The sequence below is a fragment of the Odontesthes bonariensis genome, chromosome 19, assembly GCF_027942865.1.
Source record: "Odontesthes bonariensis isolate fOdoBon6 chromosome 19, fOdoBon6.hap1, whole genome shotgun sequence".
NCBI classification, from domain to species: domain Eukaryota; kingdom Metazoa; phylum Chordata; class Actinopteri; order Atheriniformes; family Atherinopsidae; genus Odontesthes; species Odontesthes bonariensis.
In genome coordinates, this window is record NC_134524.1 from 24,146,437 (window position 1) to 24,162,576 (window position 16,140).

At 44.1% G+C, this 16,140-nt stretch overlaps 1 protein-coding gene across 1 annotated transcript; it reads right to left on the minus strand.

Annotated features, from left to right (window-relative positions):
* Positions 1-10,060: 10,060 nt before the first annotated feature.
* On the minus strand, positions 10,061-15,898 carry LOC142368728 (uncharacterized). The gene is made up of 2 exons (XM_075450915.1): positions 15,826-15,898; positions 10,061-13,662 (listed from the first exon to the last, which is right to left on the minus strand). The coding sequence occupies exons 1-2, from the start codon at positions 15,896-15,898 to the stop codon at positions 12,599-12,601; spliced, it is 1,137 nt and encodes a 378-aa protein (XP_075307030.1). The 3' UTR covers positions 10,061-12,598.
* Between the last annotated feature and the right edge of the window lie 242 nt (positions 15,899-16,140).

A 16,140-nucleotide genomic window follows, 5' to 3' on the forward strand; every position in this document is an offset into this window, starting at 1 on the left:
GCTTAACCTTAAATGGAAGATGTTTTTGAAGCCTCGAGCCGGATCGTCTCTCCTCTCCAGAGCAGCTGAAGGTCAACAGAACCAGATGGAACCCTGAGGTTCCCAAAGCAGATGCCTCCTCCCCCCGACTACACATCCAGATGCTGTCCATGTAAACCACAAACAGGGTCGGAGACGAGGGGCAGAACTGGTGGAGTCACCGTAAACCAGAACCACTTCCCAACCGGAATGCAGACACAGCTCTGACTGCGTTATTCAGTGACTGGATATCCTGTAAAAGTGACTTCTGCGGCACCCCCCACAGACTCCCTGGGGGTCCAGAGTCCAGAAAACACATGTAACACAACCCTAACCCTGGATGGTTAAACTCCCATGATCCCTACAGTAACTATGTGAGGGTAAAGATCTGGTCCACGGTTCCATGACCCGAACACATTTCTCCTCCTGAAAGGTTCAGTAACCAATCAGAGCCCTCTCTTCAGCCTTAAACTTTACCAGAGAAGTGGGATTTTCCCGTCTAACAGATAATGTGTGAAAAGTAGATATATTTCCAGGTAATAGCTGGAAAGCACAAATATTACAGTCTTACTGTGTAAGATTATTACTGCATGGTTTTTGTGTTGTGCTCACTGAGGCATGATATACCTGCTTTATGAAGTCAGATTAATGGAAAATAAATAACTCTAACCCTGAAAGGGGCTGCTGACTTGCATGGGAATTCACAAATATCACATTTATGTGACATGAGTGACTTAAAGCTGAGGGAAAAGTCATTAACATAGCAAATAGCCCTGACATTGAGCCAATGCTACCACCATCAGGTCAAAGTGGAACATTTCCCTCAATAATTTTCATCCAGCCAGCTCCTATTCCACTAACTTCACTTATTATAATCCCTTAAAAAGGTTTTGTATTAAAACGACAAAGCTTTGTGACATTTCTGTCTTTAACACTGATGAAAACAGTGTTTTGCTGCCCTGCTTAAAGTCTCTAGTGACATAAGGATGGCAGCTGACCGTGGGCAGTACTCAGTTTTAATTCTTCTTGACTTATCATCAGCATTTGATACTGTAGATCATGAACTGTTGCTACAGAGAATGAACTGTGACTTTGGAATTACTTTATAAGACTTTTTCTGTTTGTGTAAAATATATAATGTCTGATGTTTCTACTTTAAAGTATGGAGTTCCTCAAGGATCAATTCTTGGTCCCATTTAATTTTTGCTGTACATCAGCCCTCTTGGCAAAGTCATTAGTCATTTTAAAAATGTCTCCTATCATTTTTATGCAGTTGACATTCAATTGTATTTTTTCTTTTCAGGAGTCAGAGTTGCACAAACTGTCTGAGCTATTGGACTGTCTCTCAAGCATACAGAACTGGCTCACTGAAAACTGCCTCCAGTTAAATTGTAAAAAGACTGAGACGCAAAAAATTCCCCTGGCCCTGAACCACCTCGGTTCTCTGGGCTCGTACGTTCAGTCGAGCATCAGGAATCTTGTTGTCTGGTTTGGTCAGTCTTTGTCTCTTGACTGCCATTCTAGAAACTTAGTAAAAAACTGCTTTTATCATTTAAGAAATATTGCAAAGTTAAGGCCAATCATGTCCAACTCTGACCTTTTATCTCTTCACGTTTGGATTATTGCAATTCTCTTTTTCTTTCTTTTAACAAATCTGTTTTAAATCATCTTCAAATGGTCCAAAATGCAGCGGCTCGACTTATAACAGGATCAAGCAGACAGACTCATATTACGCCAATTTTATCTTCCTTGCACTGGCTCACGATCAAATATCATATAGATTTTTAAATTTTAGTGTTGACTTTTAGAGCCCTGCACAGGCAGACTCCCAGTTATGTCTCTGACCTGCTGTGTCCCTACAGCTCCGGCCGCTCCCTTCGGTCCTCAGGCCAGAACATCCTCATGGTCCCAAGGACTTCCTTTAAAACCAGAGGAGACTTGTCTTTCCAGGCTTTTGCTCCTAAATTATGGACCAAGCTGCCTGCGTCCCTTGGTGAGGCAGAGTCTGTGGATTCTTTTAAGAAGCAGCTGAAGACATTCTTCTTTTAGATTTTAGTTGATTGGCCCGATGTCACTTTAAGTATCTATATATAAACTTGTTTTCTTTTTGTAATTTTGTTTTACTGTGTAAAGCACTTTGTGGTTTTTATCTATGAAAGGTGCTATATAAATAAAAGTTCTTCTTCTTCTTCTTGTGAGAGGAGGGTGAGTGGAGAGCGGAAGAAGAGCGAAAGAGAGCGCGAGTGATTATATAGTCTATCTTTGTTTTTTTCTTACTGTCTTTTCACTGGTGTTTATGTTAGTTGTTTAATTGTAGTTTTGTGTTAGTTTTGTCACGTTTTTAAGGGTTTTTTGCTTTCGGTTCGGGTCTGGCCGTCAGGCGTGCCTGGCTGGCCGGCGTCTGGCGGCGCCATGGTGGTTGGGATGTCTGGTGGTGGGTCTTTCTCCACGCTGACACGGAGGAACGGCGTCAAGGTGGGCGCTGGGTCTCCGTGCAGCGTGGAGGAAGTTTGTTTGGCGGTGGGAGAGGTGATTGGGCATGGGGCCATTAAGTCGGCGGCTCGGATGAGTGGAGCCGTTGTGTTATTTGTGGAGAAGGTGGAGCAGGCTCAGCAGCTGGTGGAGACTGGCGTTTCGGTGGACGGACTGTTTTTACAGGTAACGCCACTAACGTCACCGGCGATTAAAATAACGCTATCAAATGTGCCTCCGTTTATCAGCGACGAGTTTTTGATTAGAGAGCTGTCGAGGCATGGCAAGGTGGTGTCGCCCATTAAAAAGATAGCGTCTGGGTGTAAGTCGCCACTGCTAAAACATGTTGTCTCGCACAGAAGACAGCTGTTTATGATTTTGAATAGAAGGGATGAAGAGCTAAATCTAAGGTTTCATGTGAGAGTTGATGAATTTGATTATGTGCTTTTTGCTACATCGGCTGGCATGAAGTGTTTTGGCTGCGGCCAGGAGGGCCACATTATTAAAATGTGCCCAGACAGGGTCGGGCCGGCCCCGCCGAGTGCGGCGAAGCAGCAGCCCGCTGCTGCTGCTGCTGCTGAGCAGGTGAGAGACCCACCTGGCGAGGCTGCGGCCGCGGAGGGGCCCGCTGCGGCCGCGGGGGAGCCCGCTGCGGCCGCGGAGGGGCCCGCGGCGGCCGCGGGGGGGCCCGCGGCGGATGCGGAGGGGCCCGCGGCTGATGCGGAGGAGCCAGGGGAAGGTAAGGTTGAGGTGTCGATAGAAGTTGTGAAGAGTGTGAAAATGAGTGGATGTGTGGGAGAAGATGGGAGCACGGTGTTGTGTGTTGATGGGGTGAATGATAGTGAAAGTATAGTGGAGGGTGACGGTGTGCAGACAGAGCAGGGGGATGAGGAGCATGTAGTGTGTGGAGATCAGGGAGAGAAAGGAGAGGTGCAGGTGGACGGACAGAACAGTGCAGAGTCGGTTTTTGGTGCTGGAGTGGAGGGAGATAAAAGTGAGGCGGAGGAGGCGATGGCGCCGGAGGCTTCTGCCCCGATAAAGAGGCGAAGCAAACGGAGGAATGTGGTGACTGCTGTTCAGGCCAGTAAACAGGCAAGCAAGCTGGCTGCAGAGAGAAAGGAGGTGTCGGACAGCAGCGACGCCGAGAGCTGGTTCTCTGACAGCAGTGAATTATGTGTCACAATCTAGCAGCAAAGAAGCTAGATACCCTGCAGAATCTTTTAAAATATTTTTGAAAGAAACTAAAGGGCTGAAAGGGATAAAAATTGAGAGCCATTTTCCTAATTTGAAAATGTTTTACTTCTCTGCGAGGTATCATATTAGGAATAAAGAAACATCAGGATTTACAGAAACAGAAATTTACAGGTTAAAGAAAGTAATGACAAAGGTTAGAAAACAGCTCTAAGAAAAATGATGCACAGCAGCACTTTAATATTATTTAAAGTCTTTTTGTACATAGTTTTTAGCCTTTTAGCCAATATGGATTCTTTTAAAATAGCATCTTTGAATCTTAACGGGGCGAGGGAGGCTGAAAAACGGGCTTTGATTTATCAAACCTTAGAGCGAAAGAAAATTGATGTCATTTATTTGCAAGAAACGCACAGTGATCATTTAGTGGAAACAGACTGGAGCAGAGAGTGGAGGGGGGAGGTCATACTAAGTCATGGCACCTCCCAGAGTGCAGGGGTCGGCTTTCTTTTTTCTAGAGCTTTCACCCCAAACTCCACAGTAATTGAACACGTCGTTCAGGGGAGGTGTCTTTTAGTGAAGACACAGTTTGATCATTTTAGTATAGTTTTTATTAATATTTATGCTCCTATCACCAATGCAGAGAAGAAGCGTTTTTTTGAGAAAATTGGGGAACGGCTGGGTGATTGTGGGTCTGAGGATTATGTTTTTATAGGTGGGGATTTTAATTGCACTGAAAACAAGTTTTTAGACCGCAATCACGCAGAGCCGCATCCAGCGGCCCAACACGCTCTGCGGCGGCTGGTCTCGTCCCATGGCCTGGTGGATGCATGGAGAAGGATGCATGCAGGTTCCAGGCAGTACACATGGTCCCATATCAATGAAAATAGAATCTCTTTAGCTCGTCTTGATCGTTTTTATTGTTTTAAACACCATTTTAACGTGTTTAAAACTTGCCAGATTTTACCGGTGGCTTTTACAGATCACTCGTTGCTTTTAGGGAGTGTTTTAATCAGAAACATTTTACCTAGAAGCACTTACTGGCATTTTAATTCTGCTCTAACTTATGATCGGAGTTTTAAGGAGGTTTTATGTTATTTTTGGACTGATTTTAGACAAAGAAAATCTGATTTTACTTGTCTTAAACAGTGGTGGGACCATGGTAAAGTTCAAATAAAGATGCTGAGTCAGCAGCACACTCTCAATGTCACCAGTGACATTACCGGATCTATCAGAGATCTGGAGATAAATATAGTAGAATTAGAACGACTTAGTGAATCCACAGGAAATCGAGAGCATATTGAAGCTCTCAAGTCTAAAAGGCTAACTTTAGCAAACCTGCTGGAAAGCAAGGTCCAAGGCGCATTGGTCAGGTCCCGGGTCCAGAACATCAAGGAGATGGATGCTCCCTCTAGCTTTTTCTTTAACTTGGAGAGGAAGCACGGGCAGAGGAAGCAGATCCACTCTTTGCTGTCGGACGCAGGGCAGCCGTTGAGTGAGCCGGGTGAGATAAGGAGGAGGGCAGTGGAGTTTTACCGTTCGTTATTCCACAGTGAATACCAAGAGAACGAGGAACTGTTTCGGGAGTTCTGCAATGAACTACCCCAGGTCTCTGAGGAGACCAACTCCGAGCTGGAGCGCCCTCTGGGGCTTCAGGAACTCCACACAGCCCTCCTCGGCATGCAGGGCCAGAGGTCCCCGGGCGTTGATGGGCTCACTGTGGAGTTCTACAAGGCCTACTGGGACATTCTGGCAAAAGACCTGCTAGATGTCTACAATGAAAGTCTGTCCACTGGCTCACTCCCTTTGTCCTGCCGCAGGGCGGTCATCACCCTGCTGCCCAAGAAAGGCAACCTGCAGGACATCAAGAACTGGCGCCCTGTGTCCCTCCTCTGCACGGACTACAAAATCCTCTCCAAGGCCCTGGCCACGAGGCTGGGGAAAGCTATGGAGCAGGTCATCCACCGGGACCAGACCTATTGCGTCCCCAGCAGGTCCATGGTAGATAACATCTGCCTAATTCGAGATATTTTGGAAGTCTCTGGTTCATTGGGTTTACAAACTGGCTTGATTTCATTAGATCAAGAAAAGGCATTTGACCGCGTTGAACACGGCTTCCTCTGGAAAACCATGGGGAAGTTTGGGTTCAGCGAGGGTCTTATTGCCAAGATCCAGGTACTGTACAGTGACATTGAGAGTGTGCTGAAGATCAACGGTAGCCTGTGTGCTCCTTTTAGGGTGTGTAGAGGCGTTCGGCAGGGCTGCGCGCTCTCGGGGATGCTCTACGCACTCTCCCTGGAACCCCTCCTCCAGAAAATACGCTCGACTGTTTGTGGTCTGGTTTTACCCGGTTTTAATAACAAAATAGTTTTATCTGCCTACGCTGATGATGTTGTTGTTTTTATAAAAGATCAACAAGATGTTAGCATTTTAACCAAGATCACAGATAAGTTCTCTGCACTGTCTGCTGCGAGGGTGAACTGGGGGAAAAGCGAAGCCCTGGCTGTTGGTGAATGGACTGATGGGCTCCCAGTTCTCCCTCAAGGTCTTATTTGGAAAACGGATGGTTTTAAATATCTTGGTGTGTTTTTAGGCAGTAAAGAAATTGTGAATAAAAACTGGGAAAATGTCGAGCAAAAAATAAAGAACAAACTGGCAAAGTGGAAATGGCTGCACTCGCAAATGTCGTATAGAGGCAGAGTGCTGGTTTTAAACAACCTTGTTGCCTCACAGTTGTGGCACAAACTGTCTGTGTTAGACCGACCATCTGGATCATTAGTCAAAATACAGTCAGAGATGGTCGACTTTTTTTGGGATGGTCTACACTGGGTGCCACAATCTGTCTTGTTTTTACCACGAGAGGAGGGGGGCCAGGGCCTTGTCCACCTGGCCAGTAGAACAGCTACATTTCGTTTACAGTTCATACAAAAATACCTGACAGGATCTGCTGGGGCTGGATGCTGCTCTGTTTTTAACAAATTTTAGCTTTTTAAAGTTAAAAGGGTTGCCTCAATTTTATCAGGGTGTTTTTAAATCCTGTGCTCTTTTTAAACTGCAAAGAGCAAAAGTGCATAATTCTCTGTATTGGCTTTTAAAAGAACCACTGGTGTGTGGAGCAAGGCTGGACGTCAGCGACAGCAGTGTGCCGGGTCTGTCTGAGGTGTTGTCCAGGTCCGGGACGGTGACCCTGCGGCGTCTCATGCGAGTTGCTGGACCTGACCTCTCTGACGTCCAGGAGGTTGGCTCGCTGCTTGGAGTCCGGTCCGCCAGGCTGGTACAGCGATTCCTGGAGCGGGTGAAGGAGCGGCTGACGGCTGGGGAGAGGCGGCTCCTGGAGATTCATGCAACAAAAAAGTGCCTGCCTGACCCAAACGACCCGTTCCCAGATGTGGTCCTGGACCCAGGTTTTGCAGAAGACGATGGTCCCCTGCTGCAGAGTGTCGTGCCAGGGATGGATTTTTGTAAAACTGGACCAAAAGTACTGTACACATACTGTACAAAGATATTTAACAAAAGAACTCTCAACAAAAGACCAAGCTGTGTCTGGAGCGACAAATTTGGAGGACAAAAACCACAGTGGAGGACTTTGTACAAGCCTCCTATAAAGAAACGGACTGGTGACCTCCAGTGGAGAATTCTTCACGGCGCCATCGCCACAAACTCGTTTTTATCAATCATCAGTCCGGGGGTTTTAAATGAGTGTCCTTTTTGTAGGTTGTCCGAGAGTATTTTTCATGTTTTTATAGATTGTGTACGGTTGACTAGTTTTTTACAATTTTTAACAAGCGTTTTTAGCCTTTTTGGCGTGATTTTTACCAATTCTGTTTTTATCTATGGTGTGCATTACAGTCGAGCCACTAGTTTTAAATCCCGCATTTTAAATTATTTAATCTCGGAGGCAAAAATGTCCATTTATATAACTCGCCGTGATAAATTGCAGACTGGACCTCATCTTGATGCCGTGGCTCTGTGGAAGTGCAACATCAAGGCCAGGTTGAGGTTGGAGTTTTGCTTCCACAGAGCCACGGGGGACTTAAATAATTTCTTACAAGTGTGGGGTTTTAACAATGTACTGTGCACTGTTTCAAATCAAGAACTCATATACAACAAGCTACTAATGTAAATATTTATTTATTTATTTATTTAATTATTTAGCTTATGTGACCTGATTGTGTAAAGTTGTATTATTGGATCATTGTCAATAAATGTTTTGTTAAAAATCAAAAAAAATCTTCTTCTTCTTCTTCTTTTCCTTTTGCCTTCACTTTTGGAGAACATTACTGAGAAATGAGTTCAGTGTGGCTAAAAAGCAGCACTCCTGAGTGAGAGACCTGAGCTTACCCTGAGCCTAAAGTCACAAGACCAGAGCTCTAACCCTGAGGTCAGCGTATTTTGAGTACAGGTAATTCACTTTTACAGGGTTATTATTACTTTGTACACTGGTGGATTAACTGAGTTAGTTCACTGGAAACTACACTATTGGGATAATAGGGTTCCATTGTTCACGGGGTCTCATAAATGTTCACCTTTTTTCTTACGTTTTTTTTTTCTTACGTTATGGTTTAAATACTTAATCTTACATTGAGGTATTTTTCTATATACCTTTCCCTTCCACTTGGCCCTTACGCTCCTCTTCAATGCTTTGCTGTGCTACTTTTTTATGCTATGCTATGCTGTTCAATGCTAACTGTTCTACGCTAATCTTCTCTGCCATCCCTCAGAGTTCACCTGGAGGTCATCAGCTCTGTTCCATCACCTTTTGTCTTTGTACGCTCGTTGTTACTGCTCCTTCTCACCCGGAGATCCTCCTACATTTTTATTACTGACTTTACAAATGCGCGTTTGTCACAGTTGATGAGGAATGCCGCTGTTGAAAGGAGTAATTAGCATTTGGGCCCCGAGCAGACCTCCACTGATTTGTAATCATTAAAGTTATTTTAGCCTTAAGGAGTTTCTTTTGTTTTGTGACTGAATGTTACAAATGAAGACATTTCCCCATAACTTAGAGCCTCCACCTATCCTTCAGAGACTTTAGGCATGTGTCCAGGATGGCGAGGGGAAAGACTCTCACACTAAGGGGCGCCTCAGGGCTCCAGGCTGGGACCTCACACTGACAGAAGGGAAAACACTTCAGTTTCTGCCTCAGAAAGAAAGCTAAAAGATGCACCTCAACCACACCTTACAGCATCTCGTTGGGACGGGGAGGCCATGAGACGGGAAACTTTATCATTAACTAGGTGAATGTGATTTTATGCTAAAGTTTTATCAATATTTAAATGAATCAAACAAAATCAGTTTTGTAAATGAGTTCAGTTGAATTCAACTCAACAATACTCATTAATCCTCCCACTGTGAGCGACAAAAAGCGCCTTCTAAGAAACTCTTAAGGACATAATAGCTGTGGGGACGTAGTTACCACAAGAACACAATACAGCTCCAAGTCTGTGCTGAACATTTTCCACTGAAATGCTCAGGGTACGCCAAACACAGTCAGCTTAAAACTAAAGGGAACAAAAACAGCCTGAAGCAGGTTTAAATGATCAGCGTTTCAGTTTGTAGATACAATCCAATAAAGGATAAGGGTGTCGTGTGCACACTCTGCCACCGGGTGTTCTGGGTAAGTTGTGCAGCCATCGGGGCAGAAGAAGAAGAAGAAGAGTTGTGGACTAAAACAACGTGAGCAGCGCGACTGAGAGCATCTGAGATTACAGCAGAATGTCTGTTTGGTAAATCTGCTCAGTACCTGATTGTGTGAGTAACTGAGCAGTTGTAGAAGCAACAAACAGATCAGTTCAGTTTTCTCGTGTTAAACGGTTCAATTCAAAGTACCGTTAGCCTGCTTAGCTGCCTTTTCCCTCAGTGCAGCCGTGACGTTTGGACTAAAATGCGTTCACACATCTGATTCCAACATTTGAAAGAGTTTCACAGCTTGAAGTTGAGCCTCGTACCCTTTGAGTGTTGGAACAGCCTTAACTTTCAGCTTCAGCCATCAGCATCATACAGCTGTCTGGGAAGTACAGGGAACAACTCCAGACTGCGTTAAAGATTTCTGGGTCTTTGGGGAAGATGATAAGGGTCAACTTTCCCTCGTAACCAAACCAAACACATTTTCTTCAAAAAATATCTGTGTACCAAGAACATGAAGAGAATGAGAAAAGTTAACATCTGCCCTTTAATGAAATGCAGAACAATGAAATACAGACGAGTGTAAAGCTCGACTTCACATCAAACTGAAATGATATATTGCTTCTTCAGATGTTTACATAAATACCCACAGCTGGTGCAAAGCTACTTTGTGGATCTTAACTTTAAACAAAACAAATATGTTCAGTATAACAGAATAAACATGTTTCTACTTTCAAACAGACTGCGTTGTGTTCTGTCCATCAACTTACAATTGATGCCATGTTTGTCTTGAACGTCGGGAGATCCGTCCCCCGTTAAAGCAATCCCAACAAATTATAAAGCACTTTCAATGGTTCTTCAAACATGTGCTCCCCACTGAACAGTCAGAACTAAAGTCCTGACAAGAGAAGGTGGTAATCCACAAAGAAGATTTTTAATCTGAACAAAGGCAAGGCTTCTGATTGGAAGTTCCTGTTGCTGCTCCCAGGTGAATGTTTGCTTATCTGCCGTAAAAATAGTTGTTGATTTAAAGGAGCCGTGGCATGAAATTTTAACTTTTTAAGATTGTTTAACATTAATATGAGTTCCTCTAGCCTGCCTGCGGTCCCCCAGTGGCTAAAAATGACGATAAACCTAAAACATGCACTGGAAATTATTCTCAGCCTTTGGTAATGTGACCATGCAGATGGCCTGATCGAGAAAGCCGCCACTTATGACGTGGAGGTTGTTTCCCCCCAGAGCCAATGAACTGCCTTTCCCCGCCCACAGCTCTTTGGCCAGCTCATTGCGCTGTACATGGATGTAAAAAAATCTGTTTAGAGCTCCTGCATCAGAACCTCTAAAGAGCCAGTGGACAGATTTAGTTTTTTCTGGGAAAGTGACAACAGGACCGAAGAGATTTGTGTATGTGTGCGCCAAACATTTCACAGATGAATGTTTCCAGAACTTGGGCTAATACCGAGCCCAATAAGGGAGAGCCCACACACCCTGCGGAGGAAACTCATTTCAGCCGCTTGTATTCGCGATCTCATTCTCTCGGTCACTACCCACAGCTCGTGACCATAGGTGAGGGTAGGAACATAGAATGACCGGTAAATCGAGAGCTTCACCTTCTTGCTCAGCTCCTTTTTCACCACAACGGGCCGGTGCAGAGCCCACATCACTGCAGACGCCGCACCAATCCGGTGCAAAAGGTACTCGAAAACTCATGAAATTTTGCGAGCGCCACGTGCCAGTCGTCGACATTTAGGATTAGTTTGGCGTGGGACAATAAAATTCGGTACACACATTCATCATGCGCAGACGCACAAAAAAGTCTCTTGCCCCCATGGTCCCACGCCCACAGGAAGGTGGCCATTTTCGCTGGAACGTGCGTTTTCGTGCCACTTTTGACCGATTCCACGCCTTGCATAAGATCAAACTCGTCCAACAGATTTAATGCTACAGACTTCAAACTTGGCCAGGTTACTCTTAAGACATGGGGGGAAAAATTCATGGGGGAACTTTTTCAAAACTTAAAGGCCGTGGCCGTGGCGACGTCTCAAAGTTTGATGACTTACAGTCACTCGCCACAAAAAATGAAGTCGCTTTTAACTCCCACATACATAATCCCGTCTGTCACAAACTTCATACAGTGAATTCTGGGCCCAGCCTGAACGCGGGCATATAACATAGTGACATCCCCCTTTAGCACCACCTGCTGGTGGTTGAAAACTTTTTTTTTCACACCTCGCATTTGATCAAACTCCTCCTACATATTTAATGCAAAAACCTTCAAACTTGGCCAGGTTACTCTTAAGACATGGGGGGATAAAATCATGGAGAAACGTTTTCAAAACTCAAAGGGCGTGGCGACACCACAAATTTATGAATCGCCATAAAAAATTAAGTTGCTTATAACTTCTACATACATTATCCAATCTGTCCCAATCTTCAAATGGTGAATGCTGGACCCAGCCTGAACGCGCACATACAAAATAGTGATATCCACCTACAGCGCCACCTGCTGGTGGCCGGAAACATTTTTTTTTCCACACCTCGCATTTGATCAAACTCCTCCTAAATTTTCTAAAACCCCTCCACATTGGGGTTATTTTGCACTCATACGTACGCAGAGGGTATCGTGCGCATGCCCCAACGTATGCCATCTCGGTCCGCATACAGCTGCTTGCAGCTTTCTAGTTGTGTTTCTTTCCTGTATGTACAGTATAGTTACATAGCTTGTTACCACAAGAAAGGGTTTGTATCGTTAGCTATGCAGCTAATAGCATCTGCAAGCACTTCTCTCTGCCAACTGGGCTGTTGGAGGTGTTTGCATGCCAATGAGATGGTTAGCTTGCTCATTTTAGACCAAAATCCACTACTTCAAGCTTCCTGAAGAAGAATGAATCCAGCGCTACGTGCATCTTTGCAAACCAGAGCACTCCTGCTTTCCCCTTCACGCATGCCTTTTTTGTCGTCTAGCACTTGCTTGATGTGTGTTAGGAGAGTTATTCACTAGCTAGTTCATCATATTGTCAAAGTAACTCATTTCAACAGGTTTAGCTAGTTCTACGGCATACGGCTGCCGTGCCATAGCGATTCACAAAACATTTGCGCATGGTACCACGGGTACCCACTAAACAGCTCATTCTGGGGTTCCTAAGGAAAGCTCATTTTTGGGACTGGCTGTATTTCTGCACCAAAAAAGAATTTTGGGGGAAAAAACTCAGATATAGTATAAGGGGACCACTAAAGCCTATAAAAATATATAAAAGCTTCCATTTATTTTCATGCCATGGAACCTTTAAGCCAATCATTTATCTGCAGTGTGACTACGTTGGTGTCTCTTTAGATGACCTAATTGAGTGAAAGCTGCCCCACACTGACCACAGCTGTATGGCTTCTCTCCTGAGTGAATACGTTGGTGCATCTTTAAATCAAATAATCTACTGAAAGCTGCCCTACACTGACCACAGCTGAAAGGTTTCTTTCCTGTGTGAATATGTTGGTGCACCTTTAGATCAGATAATCTAGTGAAAGCTGCCCTACACTGACCACAGCTGAAAGGTTTCTCTCCTGTGTGAATACGTTGGTGTGTCTTTAGATCAGATAATCTAGTGAAAGCTGCCCGACACTGAACACAGGTGAAAGGTTTCTCTCCTGAGTGAATACGTTGGTGTTTCTTTAGACCACCTGATTCAGTGAAAGCTGCCCGACACTGACCACAGATGTAAGGTTTCTCTCCTGTGTGAATACGTTGATGTGCCTTCAGATTACCTAATGCAGTGAAAGCTGCCCCACACTGATCACAGATGTAAGGTTTCTCTCCTGTGTGAATACGTTGGTGAGTCTTTAGACTACATAATCTAGTGAAAGCTGCCCCACACTGATCACAGATGTAAGGTTTCTCTCCTGAGTGACTACGTTGGTGTCTCTTTAGATGACCTAATTGAGTGAAAGCTGCCCCACACTGACCACAGCTGAAAGGCTTCTCTCCTGAGTGAATACGTTGGTGTTTCTTTAGATTACCTAATTGAGTGAAAGCTGCCCCACACTGACCACAGATGAAAGGTTTCTCTCCTGTGTGAATACGTTGGTGCATCTTTAGATCAGATAATCTAGTGAAAGCTGCTCCACACTGACCACAGCTGTATGGCTTCTCTCCTGAGTGAATACGTTGGTGTGTTTTTAGATGACCTAATTGAGTGAAAGCTGCCCCACACTGACCACAGATGAAAGGTTTCTCTCCTGTGTGACTACATTGGTGTATCTTTAGATCAGATAATACAGTGAAAGCTGCCCCACACTGACTACAGCTGTATGGCTTCTGTCCAGTATGAAGCCTCTGATGATACTTCAGACGAGATCGTTTGATAACTTTCCCACAGTCCTTAAAGCAGTGCCATCTGGATCCCTCTTGGCCTCTATGTTTCTGCAATGACAGAGAGGAAGAAGACTTAGATCCTTTTGAAGTGCCCTCAGCTATCAGCACTGTGCTCTGATGTGTTCTGCACACGTTCAGCTTTTTAAGCAGTAAACTCTTGCTTTTTGCTCTTTTACTAATTCTTTTTGTCATGATGAAACTCTGAAAAGGAACTTGAGTTACAATATTTCTAAATGATGGAAGGAACCAGAGTCTTGTCCAAGTTGTTCACTTAAACACCATGTAGAGGTTGGGCTGAAAAAGGTTGATGACCACTGGTTTAAAGGAATAAAAGTAACAGTGGTGGTAATACATGACATTCTTTATACTAATCCTCTGTTCCAGCTTACAACTCAGAGGTCTGCAGCCATTACAGCTCAACAGCCATCAGGGAAACACAGTCCGTTTTAACTCAACCTTTGTTTCTCTTTGTTAAAACAACTCTACAAACCTGCCATCTAACCATTAAAGAGCCAGAATATTACCACCACCAGGTTCAATTCATGTAACCCAGAGACTTTAAACACAAATAATGAAGATTAGCTCCTGAACCTCTCAAATCTGCAGACTGAGAGCCAGAAAACGTCCCACCACAACAATCTGCCCACTGATTTTCTTCCAGCAGATCATTCAGCCTGCAGCACATGTTGAGTCTAAGCACATCTGGATCTGCAGCTCAGAGAGAAGAGATGAAACCAGGAAACACTTTGCTGTTTTTAACCAGGAAAAACACAAACTGAGCAAATGGAACATTCATTAAGTGACTCTAAAATTGATAAACTGGGAATATGTGAAAGTTGGTTGACACATTCATCATCATCTACAGCAGCTACCAGCATTCCAGGATATAATGTATTTAGAAAGGCTAGAGAAGCAGGGCGAGATGGGGGAGTATTAATCTATGTCAGAGAGAAGTTTCAACATGAACTAATAAGGTGGCCTAAAGACGTTAACACTGAGTGTATTGGTCTAAATGCATCACTCTGCTCTGCAATGTCTTTTACTGTGATTTGTGTGGATCCACCTCAGCAAAGGATGTGTTTTATGATCATCTTCAGACAATCTTAAATCACTGCAACTCGAAGAAGGAAATCATCCTACTTGCTGATTTTAATATCAACTGGGACATCAAGTCAGGAAAAAAAATTAAGAGGAAGCATGTAATGGCATCCACCAGAGGTCACCAGTTCTACTTCACATCCAAAAGCCAGCAACAATTCCTGAATGAGGAAATCCAAAATCTAGAAGGTCTAATATCCTGGAAAATAATGACATTGAGGCTTGCTCAGATAACTTTATTAAAGAAGTCAATGATATTATAAACACACTTCACAAAAACAAACAAAAAAAAGGTAAATCCACGCAACATAGAAATAATTTTTTTTTACATATTGCTTGAAATACGCTTCACACCCCCATTGCAACCAATTAATTAAAAGTTTTGACACAAAAGTGAAAAGTTTTAGAGGCCTCTAGAACGAACAATCTAGGAAAAACACTATCCAATCATACTGAACGGACCGTTAACGATGCATGGATTCTGATGCGTCTATCAAACTGCAATCTGCTCCTCCCTCTCCTTCCCCTGTGCGTGTACCCTTTTTCGTGAACAAATTACGCGTGTCTAGAAGCTTGGTAGGAAGCTAAACTAGAGCAAGCTTGGCTAGCACCTAGCATTATTAAACATATAGTTAGCATATCCTACATACGGCAACGATCGATGCTTGCTGTCAGAACAGCGCTCGTGCACCTTCGTGCTCATTCATGTACTCTAGAGGCGTGGCTTTGGGGGGAATCTGAAGAAAAGGGTTGGGACTTTTGACCTGTGTATTTTCAAAATGCAGCTTCGCTGGACTCAAAATCCAGGATCTCCTACCCTACCTTTAAACACGAATGGCAACCATGTCTGAAGCCAAATATTCTGCTGGAGAAAAGCACTGTACAACACTGAAAAGGAGGCGAGGACAAGCTAAAACAGCTGTAACCAAGAGGATAATGGCTGTGAATGTAAAAATCCGAGAAAATAAATCTGAAGAGTTGAAAGCAGCATTGGAAAGCCTCGACCTAGCCCTCAAACAACTTCAAGAAGCACACAGATGTTATCATGATAGACTCACTGATGACATTGACAAAGAAGAGTTTGATGCCTATGAGAAGCTTATCTTGATGAGCGTTCATGATGTGCGTCATGAGGCTCTAGCCTGGCTGCATGAAGTGAAAGATGGAGCTGACGATCATCCAGATGTTGATGAAGAGTTAGACGTTACAAACCAAAATGATTTAGTCAATGAACCTCAAGCCGACACAAATGATGAAAATTCTGTGTCAGGGGAGCTAGAGATGCTACAAGCTCTGCGAAAGAGGGAACAGGAAAACTTTGAAGTGCTGCTTCAACGCAACAAACAGAAGTTTGAACTGGAACTCCTGCGAAT